The sequence below is a fragment of the Numida meleagris genome, chromosome 3 (genome assembly GCF_002078875.1).
Source record: "Numida meleagris isolate 19003 breed g44 Domestic line chromosome 3, NumMel1.0, whole genome shotgun sequence".
NCBI lineage: Eukaryota > Metazoa > Chordata > Aves > Galliformes > Numididae > Numida > Numida meleagris.
In genome coordinates, this window is record NC_034411.1 from 20,700,356 (window position 1) to 20,721,393 (window position 21,038).

The following is a 21,038-nucleotide window of genomic DNA, read 5'->3' on the forward strand; positions in this document are numbered from 1 at the left end:
TGCCACTGTACATAAGCACTTATTACCCAATGTGAGCACATTATAGTTCTCAAACAGGAAAATCAAAGCATGGTTTTAATTTGTGTTTTCAAAGCAAACATGACTATCCTAGGAAACATTTTGTAGCAGGAAATGTAGAGTAGGTCTTTACTCTTCATTGTGACTGGCTTTGTGGTCTGGGTGGGTGGCATGTGTAACATGCATTGATGTTAACAGCTGATCATGCTACAGTTTTGAATGAGGGCAAAATATTTGAGTGAGCTTCAAGTAGAGTTTGCACTTGAGATCTCTGCTTCTTTCATTCATAAATACCTAATTAAAAATGGTGCATTTTAACAATATTTCTCTCTTTAATCAAATATGAAGGCTGTTCCAAAAGTAATGCATCCCATGAAATCATGGCCCACAACATCAGAGGCAGACATTGGTGGTATGGCAGCAGAAGATGAACCTTCCCAACACCATTCCATCCATTTTGTTGCTGTGGAACAGACGGCAGCAGAGGGGCAGTCTGACAGAATGGCTTCTGACGTGGAAGTGTGTGTGAAGCAAAAGGTGTGTCACTGAATTTCTCCATATGGAAAAAATGGCACCCACTGACATTCAATGACACTTGCTGAACATTGATGGAGACCCAATAGCAGATGTGAGCACAGTCAGGCAGTGGGTGGTGTATTTCAGCTGTGGCAACAGTGGCGCGAAAGACAAGCCATGTTCCAGATAACCATACATTACAACGACACCATGAAATGGCCCCATGCCACTTTGAAGACCATGAGCACATTGGCAATCTTGACTGGACTGTCCCACCATACAGTCCAGATTTGGTGCCTTTCGATTTCCATCTGTTTGGGCCAATGAAAGATGGATTGTGTGGACAACATTTTCCTAGCAATAATCTTATCATAACAGCTGTGAAATGGTGGGTCACCTCTGATGGTGGAGATTATTAGTTTCCATGGAAAAAATTGGAGGCATTACTTTCAGAGCGACCTACATAGATGACTAAACAGAACCATAGGAGAAACAGAACAAGTGGGGATGTGAACAAATTGTTTCTTCCAACTTGCCTCAAAATTGAAAACAATCTCACCTATGCCATTGCAGATGTGATATGTGAGCCAACGTGATCAAGGTTAACTTCATATCAGCATAAGGTTTTCCTTACCATGCATCACACTTGCTTCAAGTCTACTATTTATGGTCTTATCCAAGGCAAAAAAAAGAAAAAAAATTGCTACTTCACCTTTTCCAGCAAAATGTAATGGTGTTTTCTTTATCATATATTCTTTAGACCAAATAAATGTACTTCATTGAGACTTTCTTCACCCACTCATTCTTGTTTCTTTCACTTGGCTCCACCCAGCTAATGCACACATTTCTTTATATGTAGTACTTAGAACTAAATACAAAACTGAACACAAACTATACTAGAGCAAAATAGAATACAGGAGTGTAAGTAAATAAATAGATTTTATGGAAGAATCCTTTCCTATTTATACCTTTAGGTGTGACCAATGATTTTTCACAACATGACATTATCTTATGCTAACTCTCAAAACATTGCTACAGAACTGCACCCAGACAACTGTTTCCCGTAACTGCATATTTCATTTCAATAGCATTATTTATTTTTCATTGCATAATTGAATATTTAATTACTCTTTCATATTGAACTGCGAATTTGTCCTTCTTGAACTGAATTCTATATATTCAGACTGCTTTTTGAAATCCTCAAGATCACTTTGAATTATGATTCTGTCCTCTAACATTTGACTCTCCCCAGCTGAGATAACCTATAGATTTAATGAGCAAAGTCCTTTACTCGTTGCATATATAATTAATATTATTAATATAAACTACTAATGAAATGTAACTGTGCTAAAGCTAGAATGTAGTATTGCAAAGTCATGTTTGACATTCCCTACCAATCCGACAATTTTCCTCTCAGAACATTTTTTTCTAAGTCTTCCATCCACCTAGAGCATATTGGTTTAAATACAGGGAAGAAAAGGATTGCACAAAACTGGACTATTCACAATGTACTATTTCTTGTGTTTAACTTTAGTGCCAATGGAAGCCATGTTTTCACAGTCAGCATGACCAAAGTCCCGCTTTTGTAACCCAAATTCCATTAACAGCTCAGATTATAATAATGTGAAATTCCCTGCTCTGACCCACCAGTGTCTCCCCATTCTTTTTTTTTTTTTTTTTTGGAAAATGAGTAAACAGAATGAGGGAGTGTTCTGCACTGCAAAATGCAGATCAGTGGTTTTATTCAGAGATTGCCAAAAGAAGACAAGTTGCTGCTCTCTTGTTGTATGTATACAAATATTACAGAGAGGAAAAAAAAAGAAAAAAGGAAACCCATTATCCTCTACAAGCAAGAGTCTAAGAGACCAAACAAATTGGTCTGATAGCTTTTGTACTTTTAAGCAAAATTTGAAATTTCATTGTAATAGAAAAGTGAGAAGGATAAAAATAAAACATGCTCATGGAATGTTCTTACCCTTTTTAGCCAAATCTCAATGGAAATTGCTGCTACTCATCAGTAACTTATTGGAATTTGAACTGATGCCTTCCAGTGAAAAAAGGGGCTTTTTCTTAACATTGTCTTTCAAGCTACTGTGTGTGAAACAGACTAAGTTAAGCAATGAAGTTCCTCTGCTGTAATTTAAGATGCTCAGTTCTCAAGGACTGACTTTGGCTTAACATTGTCAATATCTGCACAAGTCTGTTGGGTCCCACCTCCACTTAGGCTGCGCCACTTTGCATGGAGTAACTGAAGATTCACAGGCCAGAAAAAACGAAGGACATGAACCTTCAGGCTGTGCTAAGTTCAGCCAAAGCTGCACATTCCTTATGTCCAATGTTAGGCAACTGCCAGCAGGCTCTGTACCATTTAGACCATCCTGCTCCCCTGAACACACAAAGCATTAACCAGTTACAGACCTGTAAATCTGGAAACATTAGTGTCTACAGATTGTGAGCACTTCCTCAGGCATTATGTCATCTGATTTTGGGAACTGTGGTTTTAAACTTGGACACAAAAGATCTTCTGTGAATCAATACAAAGGAACGGTAATTTCCAGAAGTCAACGCTACAGCTCCGCTCCTCCTTTCCCCACGTCAGCAATTTCCTAGCACATTCTACATTACAACATTTAAAGGTAAACATCACATCAAGTTAGGAGTATTTCAAGTGCAAAACAAAAATAAAATGTTTTGATCCTCTTAATCATCCCTTCTATAGGGAATGTTGGAGCACATCCAATTCTCAGTTAATAGTGTTCAACATGTTCAGAGTTTGTGATGCTGTCCCAACCTTTTCTAGATATGTGGTTACAAGGATGGGCTGTATCCTGTGCATTACACGTGTTAAATTTAGAACAATCAGCCAGCATACTCACAACAAAGGTATCTTCTACTTTGGCAATTCCTTTTCCAAAGATTGTCCCTAGTTGATCTCCAACACCAGCCAAGAGAAAACCAAACAAAGGAATTCCCAGTAAGGCATAGATGATACAGAATATCTTTCCACCTTGTGTGCGTGGGGAGATGTTTCCAAAGCCTAAATTACAAACAACTTGAGATGTTTAAAAAGAAGTTACATATATTACATTACACATTTGTAAAGGACTGCAGGAACAGAACAGTTGCAAACAAGTGCTACTGGGTTAACCACATGACACAGAAAGCATTGTTAAAAAAAAATCAAATGAAAATGTTGTAAAATCCTCTTTGAACTAAAATTAAACTGCTGTACAATTCACTTTTTAAATATTGTATACATACTGCGGAGAAGCAAAAAATCTCATTAGAGAAATAAATCATAGATACACACACACACAAATTACAACATTGCACATCTACTAGATGCAGTTAACAGCATTTGGTTAAGATGTGCTTTAGCCTCTGTTTCCTGTGAATGTCCATAACTGGACTTCTAATTTGAAGGCTGCAGTACTCTTGAAACAAGATACAGCTTTCCTTCGGATGCGCTGTGTCTTAAAGTGAAGCAGCCTGAAAGAAACCATTTGGATGAATGAAGTAGGTAACTAAATTAAATGGAATTGCTTTGAGTCCTCATTATTAAAGGCTCAGGTTGATACAGTTGCAAACAGAGCTTAGAGAAACAGTTTTTTCCAGGCTCTTATCCATTTGAAAACTGAAATGATTTTGTCTTCACTGATCGTGTAAAATCACACCCTCCATCTGTCTGTGATACTTCATTTTTAATTCAAAGGGCTTCGGGGAATAGGGCAGTAGTAATAATACAGTATTCATTTTGAAATTATTCCACTTTTCAGAACAACAACATGGAATTCGAAGGAAGGTGGAGGGAGAACTCGCGAGGGGGGAAAAAAAGGATTATTTTCTGTAGATAAATTAAGCAAAAGCTTTTAAAGGAATTACTTCTTTTGTAGAAAAGATACAGGTGCAGAAGTTAAAATATTTTAGCATGTAATTGAGAAATCCATGTCTCAGTGTTTGTCTTTAATATTAAATTTTGCATAAAATATACTTTTCATGTAAACACTAAAAGTATTTGGTGAACATCCAGTTTTCCTCTGAAAAAGCTGACAGTATTTACAGATTTTATCTGCTCTATTGAGAACCTGCAATGTCAGTTTTCTACTTAAAATAGCTTACTATTAATGCACACCAACCATAAGATTCCATATTGCAAGGCACATTCAACGAATATCTCACTTATCAGAATTTTTATTTAACTATTTTGAGCAAGTCGGTCTAAAATGGATTTTTCTTCAAGAACCTTATTTATATTACTTTAATTTTTGGTTCTGCTCTCACAAAGATGAGCTAAAGCATAGCTCTGTGTCAAAACTTTTTCTTTCAGCACACAGGAGACAGAACTGCCCCTCACTCGACTTCGTTAAAGAAAAAAGAAAACATGTTTGAAGTATACTTTACTTGTAGATATTTTGCCTTGTATCTGCTTAGGAATGGTAATCATGAGAACAACAAATGCAATGTTACAATGGTAAAGTTTTGTAAGGTTTAAAAAAGTGGGGAACAATTATTTTTATATTAAAATTTTACCAAAATAACTAATAAGCTTTCTCAAATTAAACAAAAGACAAAATTATAGACTCATAGAACCATTAAGGTTGTAAAGACCACTAAGATCATCATATTCAACCATCAACCCATCACCACCATACCACTAGGCCACGTCACCCAACGTGAAATAGGAATAGGAAACATCATCCATTACAAGCCCTGGAACTTGTAAGTCTTCCCTGCAGTAATATCAAGAAAAGAACCTGACTCAGTCCAGGTGAATAAAGTCAGGGTGCTTTTAGGGTAACCTAGTATTTCTCCCTAAACCAGAGCCAGGGCTAAAATTACTGATTATTATAATTCAGGAAATTTCAGCTCCATTGAGTTCACTCTGTGCCTTCATGCAGCAAGCAGGAAAGACCCTTGAGTTTTAAAATAAAATTAGTTCATCACCAAAAGGGACAAACAGATCCAAACTACTCTGTTTTCATAAATATCTCTGTTTATGCAGCAACAGGAGCTTGAAAAACTGCCAGGGTGTAATTCCTGCAGAGTCTTAATGCATTTCAGAACCTGAGTCTGGATACACCAGATTTATAAAACTCCTGCTGGGGGATCTGGAAACAGCTCTCCCTACTCTTGGTTTAATAATGTTATTATTCACTTGCACCACAAAAATGGTATCATAATGGTGACAAAATACCAGCCCAGTCAAGCAGAAGTCAAGCAGGCAATTTTTCTTGCTTTACTTCATAAAGCAAACTGGCACTTTCTGTGCATCCCACAGTCATTACAATAGATGAGAAGTATGCTGTAGCAGTAATCATCTGCTGCTAATCACTACAAGAACAAGAAGTTCACGTTCAGATCTGTGTATTCTTGCTCTAAATCACAGGTATATTTTCTTGAAGTAAGGATGGGGCCACTTGTACCCTCAAACTGTTACTTTTCTTCCATAAACGACATAAAGAAGGTCTTGTATTATTAGTTATTCTTTGAAAAGAACCTCACTAGCACATTACTGGATAAGATAACACCCCACAGGCAGTACAGCCCATCTCTGCCCAGCTGCTCGCTGCACACTGTACAAGCCACAGTTCTGTGGTGACAGGATGTGCTTCAGTGAACGGATACACCAAGGGGCTTCCACTGCATGTTAATCACATGTCCTGGAGCTTCATGTTTTGTAACAGTCTGCTGCCACGCACCGCAGCCTACTTCACGAGTTACCCAAATTGTCCTCACGTTCTACTCTCCTGGTTTCTCCAAAAAGGTAATTCATCATTTATGTAATGAGAAAGGAAGCATATTTATATTTCATACCTTTGCTGTAATTCCTGAGGGTTTAGTCTCCCCGCCCCCAAAAAAAGTATCATTTCTTTCTTAGGAAAAGCAGCAGAATTCTGCTGCTGCATAAAACTGAAGGAAAGTTTCCCTTCCCCCTGTGCTCAGGGGCAGACACCATGCATGCTGCAGCTCTTCTGTGCAAGCAGAGCAACATTCCCCTTGCAGAACAGGATTGGCTTCACCCAGGTAATGTCAGTGCTGTTTCAGGCTGTCCTTCCCCAGCACACCTCCTCAACTCACTTCCGTAACTGGGAGCATGATCTACCTCCTGGTCTCACCAAATCCCTTTCATATCCTGCTAAATGCCTAGGCTGCCTCTCACACTCAGAGAATTTGGCCATTATGTTGTCTCTGACAAGTGTTGTAGACAAGAAAAGTATTTTAAAAGAAGCCTGCAGAATCAAGACCATAATGCATTTACAATAGCCTTATAAGTAACTGCTCCGCTCACCAAAATATCGTACTCCATGGTTTCAGTTCCACAACCCCTACAGCCTCCAAGATTTAAGTGACAGACTGCTTTGGGAAACCTCAATCCTTTAGTCAGCTATACAGCCTGAAGGAAAAGCATACTAAGCCAACCAAACAGTCAACCAAACCAAGAGACTTTAATAGTAATTGTTATTTTTCCCCACATTCCCCATTTTTTATATATTTAGAAATGAAGATGTCCAACTTTTCTATCTGGAACAGATCAGCTATTAAGTAGAAATTAGTAGTGTTGTTCATACTACAAATGCATTACAGGTTTTGAGCAAATTAGAAAGTGTCTGAAATTTCTATCCCAAGTTTTTTTTCTTATGACATGCAATAGTTTATATCTCTTATAACTGACAACATGCACTTTTGTTCAGGGCTAGAAATAAGAACATCTTCGCATTCACACCTTCATAAAAAGGAAGATTACCAATTGATTTGAAATAAAATACATCTATCTTCTGTTTCAAGTAGAGAATATTTTTTTCTGTAGTTCACTGTGACCTCAGTCTTTCAGAAAACAGTCTTAAAAGAATAGACTCCAGATGAATATACAATGGCAGTAAAAGATATGAAAGTTATACCTCCTATTTTATTATGTTAACCCACGACGTCAGAGGTTGATATTGGTAGTACGGCAGTAGAGGTTGAACCTTCCCAACAATATTCCAATACATTTCGTTGCCATGGGACAGACGGCAGCAGAGGGATTGTCTGACAAAATAGTGTCTGACATAGAAGTATGGATGAAGCGAAGGGGTATCGGCGAATTCCTCCATGTGGAAAAAATTACACCCACTGACACTCACCAACAGTGGCTGAATGTTTATGGAGACCCAACAGTGGATGTGAGTGCAGTGAATGAGGTCAGTGACATGAAAGACAAGCCAGATTCTGGATGGCCGTACACAGCTGTCACACCACAAAACGCAGAGCATCTCTATCAGCTCATCTGTCTAAGTGAGATAATGGTAGCGACTGCATTAAAAAAATATATCATTTTGTAGGCGAGAACTTGCTCTATTAAACAGTTTTATTGTGCTCTTTAAGCTATCTGTTGTAGTTTCCATGGAAATAAGTAGGAGGCATTACTTTTGAAGCAACCTGTATATTTTAATCGATAATTCCTAGGCAAAGCAGGGCATCTACTGATAAATTGCACAGAGGAGATGCTGAGCTCCTTCTGCTGAACCAAGAGGCCAGATCCAAGCAACGTGGCTGCCTTGCAGCAGGTGGCCACATTGCCGCAGGGCCACATCCAGCCTGACTGGGCAGCTCAATTACAGCAATTACCCTTTTCAAAGGGCGAATGTGTTTTGATACTGAATGTCATATTGATTTTAAGGGATCAAAATATGCTTTTTCTAGGCCCTCAGGAGCTATGTGATGGAATCTTTATGAAAGGTACCTCATCAAATTTCTACTAGCTGTTTTCCTCCCTTTTGGAGTGCCACTTAGGCTCAATAGATTCATATTTAAGTACATGCCTGACCACCAGTCAGGAAAACCAGGAAAAGATGCACACTTATTCACATACAGCTCTCCTTTGGTAGAAATATTGGTCTGGACATGATCAAACAAGAAGATTTTACATGCGTACCCTCACCGGCTCTGTGGAAATCTCTGCAGATACTGCAGGAAATTTAAAACTTACACCTTCATGTTTACTACATGGTAACTACTGCTTTTTTTTTTTCTTTAATACCTATTCTCTTTACTTTCTTTTTCTGACCTCTGCCCTACCCTCAAAAGTATGCTACACAAGTGTACAATCATGTCATACACGTATTTACAAATAAATGTGTCACATTCTTTATCATAGAATGACCAAAGTTGGAAAAGACCTACAAGATCATCCAGTCCAACCATCCACCTACCACATGACCTCATTAAGCTCAGTGTGAGGACATTCTCAGTCTTCGATGTTTCAGTATTCCATGTTATTATCCTCCCCAAATCATTAAGTAGTTAGAAAATTGATATTTATAAATATGTAAGTGAAGTACGGTGAAGTCCAAAACTGCAGCGCTTAGGTCCCTAACTCACACTGAGACTTCGGCTGAGGACTATACAATGACTTTACATTGACCCTGAACCAGGTAAAATCTGAGAACCTTCAACAGATTTGTTCAAGCCCAATCAGATAACTGTTGGGAATATGTGCATCCATGGACATTCCTTTCTGTTTAGGCATAGGCATATGTGCATGCACATATATATACGTAGTAAGGAGTACAGTGCAAGATCATTTGAAGGCTAAATAATGACCAAGACAATTTTTTGTGCATGTTATTGATTAAAACCCAACATGGAATGGTCTGATGCAGTAACAGAGGTGTAAGTACAGCTGTTCCAAACTGTAGCCAGTTATGAAACCGCAAATCCATCTTACTCAATGTTAGGCATAATTTCTGTACTGGTCACTGTAGCTCTTAAAAGCCATTTCTCTTAATAGCTTCAGTCACTGACTCAGGAAGGATGTTGTCACACAGTACTGCTATCTACTTTATATCAGTGGTCAGCACAGCACTCCCTTTCATATTATCTGGCTTCCAACCTACAAAATCTGGCTTTTAGTATTAATCAATAATTCTATGTCACTACAATGTCAATAGATCATTTTGAAGGTTCTTGTGTGCAGGTTCAAGCCTAAAAAAATCTCCATTACCATCTCCTTTTCAACTATGAATAATAACAGGAAAAGCTAGAATGACATTAATAAAATGTGTAATATTCAAAAATTGACAAAACAGAAGCTGATCTCCTTTAAGTGGTTTCTTTTCATCTGTGTTCTGTGGGAGAAATAATCAAATCAATACAACTTTTTAAAAGAACAGGCTATAAATATTTACAGGAAGTAAGTTTCTTTCAAGTCAAAAAGTGCTGTGTAAGGAAAGCCTCAGTACGGATGCAGAAGTTGCTGATATATTCAGTAATCCACATACAGTAGCTAAGAAAATTGCTGAAGGAACTCGGTAACAATTGTTGAAAGCTTTTTAAAAGCTTAAACATCCTTTCAGGTAGCTCTGCCTCTTGGTACAGGTACCTCATTCATTCAAAACTGTCACTTTGCACAGTGAAATGCTTCTTGCCAGTGGTGGGACTTCTGTCTCTTTTTCAGTTCTTTTTCTATGAGTGTGTGTTATAACATGGATGTGTTTTACTTCTAAATATTATTTCAGAAAATGAAATCAGCTCCAAAACCCAGTACCTTCTACTTGATAGTTGTTTGGGGATTTTTCTTCCTTTAAGTGAGATTGTGCCATAGTGATGATGTGATTGTCTAATACAGCTGGGAAGAACATAACTTACCTAAAAGAAAAAGTTACCAGCTGCTGTATCATGAAACTTTTACCATCAAGACATTCATATCAACTGTAAGCACTTACCAAACGTGATAAAATGACATTCATTCTTCTCCAAATCCATAAACAACATTAATGTATTAATATAATACATTGACACAGATGCTGAAAAAACCCATGAACTTTAAACATACTGTCAAAAAAGTATAAATAGAAGTTGGTGCTGACTTCAATGAAGTCTAAGATGATCTTTAATATCTTTCCTTTTTGTTTGCTGTAAGTAGCATGGCAAAGGTATTACCAAGACCTTACCAAGTTAAGGACTACGGCAAACAAACAGCAATAAATGAAGAGCTAAAACATGTAAACTCTCCACCACTTGCCCTTTTTATCTAGGAGCACTGCTATTCACAAAGTTTAGAGTATCCAATTTCCCTGGTGAAACTGGCTCTGTGCCACCAGTTTTCAGTACAGATATCCTGCAACACACTCCGACTTCAGAGAATACAAACTTCAAGATGAACTAAAAATCTCACAGTCCTACAGTCAGTGGATTTTGAGCTCCAACCCTGTTCAACTGATACAACTTGCCACAATGAACGGGTGATGATTTGACCTAGTAGATAAGTTGCAAATCTCTTTGTAGCACTAAACTTTTCTTCGGACACCCTTTTGCAGCTTAAAAGTTCAGCAGTTCAGTGTTTAAAAACACAAATACTTGGCAGTTTTAATTCTGATAGAAAAAAAAAAGATGAGGCATCTCCTATATTTATGCTTTCTGATAAACTACACACATCCATATATCCAAATCCTTTGCCTGGAATCACAGATAGGCTGAGAAATTCTGAAGAAGAGTGAGCAGGCTGGAAGAGATGGGAGGATAAGGAGTGCCAGGAAGGGAGCATCCTGCATTGTACATATTTATCCAGCTGCATCATTGCTTAAGCTCAGTAAGGCAAGCAGAAAGGAAGGATTTTCAAGATTAAAAAACTACTATATTTTGTTTTGTAAATATGTATGTAGTTCCACTGACTTCACATTTTGACTTCAAGATATTTATGGGCTGTATTCCTGACTCAGCAAAGTAAGCAGATACTAAACTTTAAGAACACATTTAAATTTAACTCTATTCAATAGGTATTTAAACACCTGAAAGCATATGCACACTGTCAGCACTTATATCTGCAAATTTGGAAAACATATATACCTTGTCAGATGAAGTGCTTAACAGATTTTCAACAGTATCATGATGTTGCAGAAATCAGCACTGGAAATCATTCTGTCACAGGTTCTCTAGTTTCCCAGAATTTCACAATGCATATCAAGAATCTCCTTTGTTATAATGCCATTATCCTAACAATTGAAGAAAGTGCAATAACACAACTGCAAAAGTACTTACGATCCTTCAAAAGAGTAAAGCCTAGTTTTTCTGCTTCCATAGTTTGCAGTTTTTAGAAGCCTTAAACTATGCAGGTATGGGTGTTTTTCCCCTGTTGCAAGTGCTCCAGCAAAAGAAAGAGGAACCTGAGTACCCCATGGCTCAGCAGCACCCTACCAATGCCCAGCACAGCTCCATGTCTTCAGGTAAACCACATGGTAAGCTAGCAAAGTGGGGAGTCTCACATAACTCTTCGAAAAAGAAAGAAGTAAAAAGATAGAGAAATGCAGAAAAGAACAAAGATAAATATATCATAAAAGTCTGTGCTTCTAACCAAAAGTCCCCAACAGAAAAAAATAATTTCTTATAAAACTGTCACTCTGATGAACTAATCTGATAAAAAAATGACAATGCAAAATAAACTCCAAAGTTTGCATTATTGTACACTGCAAGGTTTTGGGGGTTTCCATGACAAGCTTGCCTTTGAAAGACACCAGGGTCACTTACAGTAGACAGGAAATTCAGCCAGTAACAAAAATCACGAGCAACCCTTTCCCTCATACCTTACTTTTACATACATAGGATGTGATATTTCTGTAAGAAAATGAGGGGAATCTTTCAGAAATCTCTACTCATCATCCTACACAGGGAAAGAATTCAAAGTGGAACAAAACACTTCATGAGGCAGAATACTACTTTCAGTTAAAGGCCTCACATTTGATATAATTCTTCATTTCAGTTCAAAATGGAAAAAGAAACACTAAAATAAATGCATATAAAAAGGAACTATGTGTAATGATTTCACTGTTTTTACTATGATTCTACTTTTTCTCCTCCCTCCAAAACCCTGGGCTTGATCATGAACAGTTAGTATAGACTAAGCCTTCTGACTCAAAGTCCATTGAGTTTTGGTTGGATTATGGGATGTGTATTACCTTCTGAAGCCAGATGCAATATAGTATCAGGTTCACCTGGTATGATCGTTCCATCCAGAAACTGAAGGGCGTTAAAATGTGTTTAAAAAAGGAGGGGGTTGTTTATGACTTAGTTCCGCTCTGCAAACCTCTTCATCCATATGTCAGATTTAAAACACGGAAGCATCAATTTGCTTTTTTCCCCCACCATTTCCTCTTAAGTGTCAGTAGATCTTGTAAAAGTAACATCTCTCTTTTCAGCAAAGGCACAACCAAACAAGGAAAATCATTTCCTGAATAAAATGATACTGTGAAAAGCACAGCAGCTTTTCAATAGGTCAATAAATCTTAATGACTTTTAAATAGCATTACTCCTAGTATGAAAAAAGGATGCTTACATTAGGAGTATGTCCTATGACCTTATTAAAGGAGGTAAGAGGAGTAATAATTTTAATAGTATTTTTTGCAGGTAACGGATTGATATTTATTTTCTATTATATATAATATATTGTTATATACAATATATATATTGTTCAGAGCACTCTGAAGTGCACTGCAAAATAGAATGTGGCAATTATCCTCACTAAAGGCTCCCACTAAACTGTTACTAACAGAAATAAACAAATAGTAGCTTAGGCTCATCTTTAGTTGTAGGCAATGTTTCATCAATGTTTTAGCTGTTGCAAATTCCACTATTAGTCACTGCAGTTTGAAATAGCAAATATGAATGGAATTTAAATTTCCTCCTGTTACATTTGGGAAAAGAAGTCCTGTATAGAGAAGCACTCAAAATTTATTTTCTACTTTTACATATAAAATAACACTTGTCAGAAAATGTGTTTTGTTTTTTTTTTCCTTCACACCCTGCCCCAGAATTATTCTGCAACAATGTTCATGTACAGTCTCTAGGTCTTTAAGACACTTAGGACATTTACATATACAGCTTTTTTCCTTGCTATTATTTAGTGAACTACTGGTGTTTGCAAGTATTTCCATCCTGAACAAATACTTCTGCTTATTCCACATGCCATCCTGATGGGACAATGTGAAAACTTAAACACTAGGTTTCAAGATTAATAAAAGAGTATCACTCAATGTCTATCTCTTCCAAAAGTTTTTGTATTTATTTAGGAATATATGATTCTGAGGAATCACACATACATAGCCAAAACTGCCAATGCTGAAGAGTTCGTAACAAGAAATATGTTGCATAGCAATGTCTTCAAATTTATTGGGAAACAATACAGCTGATAAATATGCTTGCAAAAGCCTGTATAATAATCTCAAATGGAAAACAATGCAAGAAATAAGTAAACGCACATTTCCTGGACTATACTACTTTCTTTTCATTCAGCTTGAACGAGAAAATTAGAGTAGATAGCCAGTTCCCAAATGGGTAAGCAAATTACATTGTCTCCTATTTAACTCATATGGAAGCATCATTGAAAAGGTTGCTACTCATAAAACACATGGCTCCAGTTGCTCTAGCAAGCAGGATCTCATTTTCTAAAGGAAGCAGAGCAGAACCTAACTGGGAAAAAAAAAAGAAAGTTTCTAGAAAAAAATCCCACCCATAAAGCAAAATTCATTTGTTTCACTACAATTACTTGATTCCACTGCATGCTATTCATTCAAGAGAGCACCATAATACTCCAATTGTAACAAACTAATTACTTGCAACAAAGTTAATTATCATTAACTAAAGTCTAAAGGTTGTCTTGCTCTAACCAAGATGTCTTTCCTGGGACCAGAAACACTTGTAAGAACAATCTGTGCAAGTTTAGTGTGTCACAGCTTCATCTATAGACACAAAAACAGAAGACAAATTGCTTATTGCCACTTTGATCTTCCAGTATAGCTTTGTGACTCTTCTGAGAAGAGCCATCAAATGAATTCTTTATGTTTACACACAGATCAGGAATAGATGAAAGCTACATTTTGATACATCTATGTATACCACCAAAGACTCACTGGGATTCATTAGTGTACGTCTTGTGATTCCCTTCTTAATCATGTACTAAAACGGTATTTTATCATCCTGCATATCGACACAGACACACAAAAACAGTTTTGAACTCTTAAATTGCCAATAACGAAAACTCCACTGCATCCCAAGTGTTAGAGCTGAGAACACTTTCCACCCAAAAAAGACCACAACATTAGTAGCTTTTGTTTCTGTGGGAAAAGAGACATCAGCTCCAACCCAAAGGATGAAGCTCTGGGACTTAAGGATTCTCCATACTGTAGTTCCTGAAATCAGCGTTCTGAGCATAAGAGAAAATGTATTGCCACTACTAGATAGCAAGAGTAACAAACCAATGAATGGAAGTTTCAGTTCTTTCAGATGGAGCTGTTAGCAATTTAGGTTATTTTGCAGCTAAATACTGAAACACCACATACATACAAAATGGCTTCTGACATGGAAGTGCATATGAAGCAAAGGTACACAATTGATTTCTTCTGTGTGGAAGAAATGTCACCTACTGACATTCATCAATGCTTGCTGAACATTTTTGGAGATCAAACAGTGGCTGTCAGCACAGTGAGGCAGTGGGTGGTGCATTTCAGCAGTGGCAACAGTGGTGTGAAAGACAAGCCATGTTCCGGACAGCCATGCCAATTTTTACACACGCAGCATGCAGGCTCTTGCTCATCACTGGTGAAAAGGCATAGCTAATGGTGACTGTTGAAAAACAGTGTTTTGCAGCTGAGAATTTGCATCATCCTTTGCTCTTTTTTGTACTTTCTATGGAAATTAATTAGGAGGCATTACTTTCAGAGCAACCTACGTACATAAGATTGGGGCTCTCATGCAATCAGGCTAAAGAAACACAGGAAATACACAAACAGTCTACATAACAGTAGCCTATTCCTTCCATGTTATCTACTACACTCACGTAACATAGCAACAAAATAATTAATTAGGCACAACAGATACACCTTCATGTCAAGAAAATTGCTCCAGATGATCACACTAAATTAAAGTGTTTGAGAAATGTAATAACTGTTACTTTTAGGACTGCATGCTGGTGTGTTCATTTAAAGAAGAAACACCTTTCCAAAAATACATTACGGCTAAGTTGTGAACACTTCTGTCTTCCACATATAATGGGCAAAATACAAATACTAATAAACAGAACAAATCATGACTCTGCACTCAAAGGGACGGACTCATACATTTGGAACTGAAAAAACTGAATCAAATTTTGAAATGTAGAATTCCCAACATGGGTAGATAACACTGGCCAGTAACCACACATACTGGACACAGAATTTTGTGAGCAGAGCTCCAAAATGCAGTTAACACCATTCTGAGACGCTCATGGATATCATGCAATGTTTTTTTTGTGGAGCATATGAATCATCTTCCTTATATCAAGGTTTTTCCCAATTGAAAATTTAAAATCGTGAGAATAACCATAAGAACAAGAATACTGTCACCATTTTGAGATAACCTTAAAGGTAAATTATTTTCCATGAGATAAGTGCATTTTCAGATATGTGCATTGACACACACACACACAAAGAAAAATATAAGGACAATTCTAACTACACGTTTAGCAAGATACATTGATCCACAAAATTACAAAATAGGTAATACCAATCCAATTCTCCTCCTAGCAGAGTATATTGTGAACTGGAAATAACTGTGTTTAGTATTATAGACAAAATAACTGTCTCTTTCTCTGCTCATTTAAAAAAAAATATCTACTACATATGACTAAGCCACTCAACGCTACTTCTTCCATCCCAAACAGTAGCCTCTAGATGCTCATTTTCATCTATCAGAAGAATTGCAAAATTATAAATCTGATGTCTATAGCAAAGAAATACAATCTGTGCTTAGCAGATGCTGGCATGGGGTTTTTCAATGCATCCTCTCTTCAGCTGAAAACCACATTGGTGCCTCAGCTGTGTCATACAGCCCTGAACTCATAACCACTGGTAAACACTACAGAGTTCTAAATGTTTATTAGTGCACAACTAGCATTTCCTACAGCCCTCTTATCTCAGTTTCATTGAGTCAAGAATCCAGAAACTTGAACACTCAGCAGAACAATTTAAGCTAGGATATACAGACAACTGATGGACTCTACATATAAATATGTTCAGAATGAGAGGTTTTCTCCAATCATCTTTTCCTTGCTTACTGTAATACTTAAACAGATAAAAAAGATATTTATTCTTACTAGGCATCAATATTTCAGTACATAGATCAACCTGTAAGTGTCCAAATCAGATTTTTAGGATTGGAAAAAAAGTTGCACATTCCTTGAAATGGCTGTTTATCTTTTACCATCTCTCTCCTTTTAACTCCCACCACTCTCAAGCAATTTGCAAAATTTAAAAAAATCTTGCAAAATTGTTTAGCTTAACATGAAAAAAAAAATCAATAGAGCTCCAAACTGGATATATAATCTGGTCTTTGGAAGTTCTGTAATAAACCTAATTGAGAATATGATAACACAGCGTAATTCCCTAGGAGCTCTGATGAGCAAATTCAGGTATTGAAAATTCCTCCACATTGTTCATGCTTAAAAAAGAAAACTGGACACTCTGCTAACTCCACTCCTCTTCCACAGGGAGGCCACATAAATGTGCCTTTGTCAAAGCATTATTAGGTAGGCACAGAGGACAACCTGGGTCACTCACCTTCATCTGATTTTACCATCAACATGATTGTTTCTGGCTTCAGCTACCATCACATTTCTGTCCTTTGTTATCATCTAACACTAAAGAGGAAAATGAATCTTTTAGCCAAGTGCCATGAGAAGTCCTGACTAAGAAGGCTTGAATAAGAGAATTGTTAGAAGCAGGAGGAATAGAGGCCTAAGTTTTTCACCTGAGGTTACTAAGTAAGCTTTCTTCCATGTGCTTCCACACTCTCTTCTTCCCCTTTAGAGAAGCATGACAAACTCATGAGCATCAAACAACGTAGATCCATTAAAGTTTACTGTATACAGTTTTCTTATACAGTTCTCCCTAGCAAACGGCTGATCCACAGTATTGTAGCCAAACACCAGGATTTTATTTTATTTTATTTTTTTAAACACACACAAGGCATACATTTCTGGAGGCCTTTTGGTGTTTCAGTGAAGTTATTTAAATCTAGTATTTCTGAGCAAGCTATGTTACAGGAACACCTGTAATTGCCTTACAGCATAACAATAGGAATTAAACTGTTTCACTGTTGAAGTGATAGACAATACCTGAAACCTCTCAGTGCAAAAGTACCTTCACAGGTTGGACTTCCTGCATTTTTAGCTGGGACAGCATACGCAGCACTCAAAGTACCACAGAGGTCTCAAGACAGCATCTACGCATCTATCCAAGTCATTGCATTTGGTGGAAAGTGGCTAAAATGCAATAGGCATGGGCTGCAATTGAACCATTGGTGATAGACTGTTGAACCTGCATGCTCTCTGAAAGGCACTAAGTCAATAGAAACATATTATTTCCATGAAAAAAATAGACGTTTGACAGGTACATGAAAGGACAAGGGAGAGCAGAAAGCACTAAAGCAGTATCAAGTTATACTCATTTAATACCTAAATGAGAAAACTAGAATGGCATTATTTTGGAGAAACACTTCATTGAAAAGCTGAGTAACTTAGTGTAAGGATAGTTTTACTGAAACTACCCTTACAATAGAGCCAGTTTGAAGGCAGGTTTTTTTAATATTATTTTTTCTTATGTATTTAGATTTGCATTAACAAAGAACGCCTCACAGAAAACACAAATTGTCATGAGTACAGAAAGACTTCAAAAGTATCCACCACTATCACATTAAAAAAAAAACAGCAGAAGAGGGGAAAAAAATCTGAGCTAGGAAACACTAAATCCACTGGTGAAAACAAGGACAACACGTCTTCGGCCCTCAGAATCATCACTCCAGCACAAGAGCTGGTCGCACAGAAGCATCTCACACTCTTGAAGTCAGAAGCACAGATGTTTCTAGATTCAGTACCTAATGTTTTAACCGCATCTTTCACAAATTCATTATTTTTAAACGTTCAAGGCTGGATAAGATTCCATCTGAGAGAGTAAGCTGAAGAGAACAGCCAGAACAGGATGAAGAACGCCCACTGAGCTTCCAGACAGCTCAGAGAGAACATTCCAGCTTGATGCTTGCAGTAGGTGTCTCCTCTTTGCAAATTCTCCAAAAGCCACATGCCAGAGACAGGCATAACACAGTCCCAAAGCTGGATGCAGTATTCTGCATCCAACGGTCCTTCATCAATCAAGTATTCATCATACCAGCTGCTTTTCCATCTTCACTCAATTTTTATTTTTTGTGCCAGTTAATAAAAATATCTATGGGAGCATTTTCATGGAGGACTGTAGTTGCAGTTTCCATCCTGTCTCTGTGTGACTACTTAGCGACATGCTGTTCTAACAAGCATCTGGTAAGCTTTCATGTCTTATGACAGCTTTCAATTCATCATTCTTCTATCCCAGCAGTACAGAGATGTGCATTAAGTAGATCACAAAAATTTCTCTTTTGAAAAACCCTGAACTTCCTGGATACATGTCAGAATGAGAGTAATACAGTTCTACTTTACACCCAGCAATTGCAGGAGTGAATAGCCAGCCAGTGGCAAGCTGTCATGACATAGAATCACAGAATGGTTAGAAGGGACCTTAAAGCCCACCTAGTTCCAACCTGCTGCTGTGGGCAGGGCTGCCCCTCACCAGCTCAGGTTGCCCAGGGCCCCATCCAGCCTGACCCTGAGTGCCTCCATCAGGTGCCCCTCTGAAATTCATCACAGCATGGATCCTCAGCAAAGGCACGCAGCCCACCGCTCCATGCATCCTGGCTAGAAGGGAACTCGCACATGCCCAAGACTGTCAGGCTACTTTCATGGTGGATGACGTTACACGCACATATATATGCATACACTTTCACCAAATGTAGGGTTCAAAAAGCGCAAGGGTGTAATGCTACCCAAACAGTCAGATGGTTCATCTCAAAAATCAAATGATAAACTTCTTGATGAGAGCTGAATATGGGTCTTATCCCATTGCTGATATTTACTAATAATTGTAGGGAAAGCCATCTTGTTTCTCTGCTTCCCAGAGCACAGGACAAGGCTTTCTCAGAACTCCAGAGCCTGCAGACAGGATGTCTCTACTGTGTAAGCTGATGCAATATGATTTGTCTTGATTTACAAACAATATTGAATTCTTCATTATCTTTCATGAATCATCTCTTGAAGTTTACTTTTCTGAAGCTGATCTCTTGATTATGGAAGGGACAATTATAAAAAAATTAGTCCCTATAACTTACCACTCACAGAGAAATATTGGACAATCACTAAGGTCGAGATGCTCTAAATATCCAAATTTGAAATGTAATTAAAGATTGGAGAAAAAGAAATGAGTAGCATAGATGGGCGTCTACAACTCCACTGTCAGTGTTATACTTGGTATTTGTATGATGATTCAGCAGCATATCATTATGGAAATCTCATTTTTAAAATTAAGCAAGAACGATAAACATTTTAAAGTGTTTTACTATGAGAATGAGGATATGAGTTTCTGAATATCTCCAACATGGTACAAACATGTCCTACAAAGGGATAATAACAGCACTTACATAGTCAGAAAAATGCAAGAACATAGTGAGATAAGGTGATAGAAAAAGGTAGTGCCTGTTTAGTAGAGTATTTGTCACAGTAAGAAAACTTTTAGGGTAAATGAGGTCTTCCTCATTTTTTGGGGGGCATAGCTATCTGTTCTTCCAGCTGTTTTGAGTGGCTCTAGTACAGTGCCTTTTCCTACAAACGTTCTCTCTTTTTATAGAAAAGTAATTGTGCATTACTGAATTCTAATCATCATCATGAAACAGAAAGCCTAACCTAGGATTCTTAATTATTTTTTCTATTATAATCTCTAATATCTTATCTTTGAGTTTGATTCATCTGCCAACTGCAGTTCCTGCAACTTCATGATCCTTACTCTCTGCAATACACCCTTTCATACCAAAAATGTACTGTACAAAATCCCAAATTTGTACTGTACCCTTGGACATAATTCATTCTCACATTCAAGTCATGAATCTGTCCATGCAAACATTTGTTATTCTTGCAAATATGTCTACAAAAATAAACAGCAAGAGAAACATTGGTATCATGCCCCACGTGCTAGCTCAAAATCAACCGCTTTAGTAAAGGATACAGAAGTTTTTCCCCTTTCTTTCTGCCAGACCTAACAAAATCACTCTACTGCTAACACCACAGCTTCTGCAGCACCTACTTATCTTTAAACCTTGCATTTCAGCATCTCCTCTCTATTTTGACATTAACATCCTCCTAGTAGCAATTGCTCATTTAAAGTGCATGTATTTCTGATGAAATCAGTTTCTTTCCTCTTTGTTTACTGCAGCAGAATCATGCTGGCTGCTGCTCCTTACATCCAGTCCTTAGAAAAGCATATTTTGAAGGCTGCAGGATCAAAAATAAAGACTACGGAATATTGACTTCCCTGAATCTTCAGGGACTTATAGTGGACAAAAGGGACTATTAGGTTAGCTAAATATCTAATCTGTATTTCATATTTAGAGACATGAAAATTCTGAACAATTACTAATTA

The 21,038-nt window shown here is 37.4% G+C and overlaps 1 protein-coding gene across 12 annotated transcripts in view; it reads right to left on the reverse strand.

The window, feature by feature from the left end:
• KCNK2 (potassium two pore domain channel subfamily K member 2) overlaps positions 1-21,038 on the reverse strand; it is a 130,825-nt gene that overhangs the window by 26,056 nt on the left and 83,731 nt on the right. For all 12 annotated transcript variants that reach the window (XM_021390037.1, XM_021390034.1, XM_021390038.1 and 9 more), the window contains one exon: positions 3,411-3,571. In XM_021390037.1, coding sequence (XP_021245712.1) covers positions 3,411-3,571 — 161 coding nt within the window. The remainder of the gene's footprint in view (positions 1-3,410; positions 3,572-21,038) is intronic.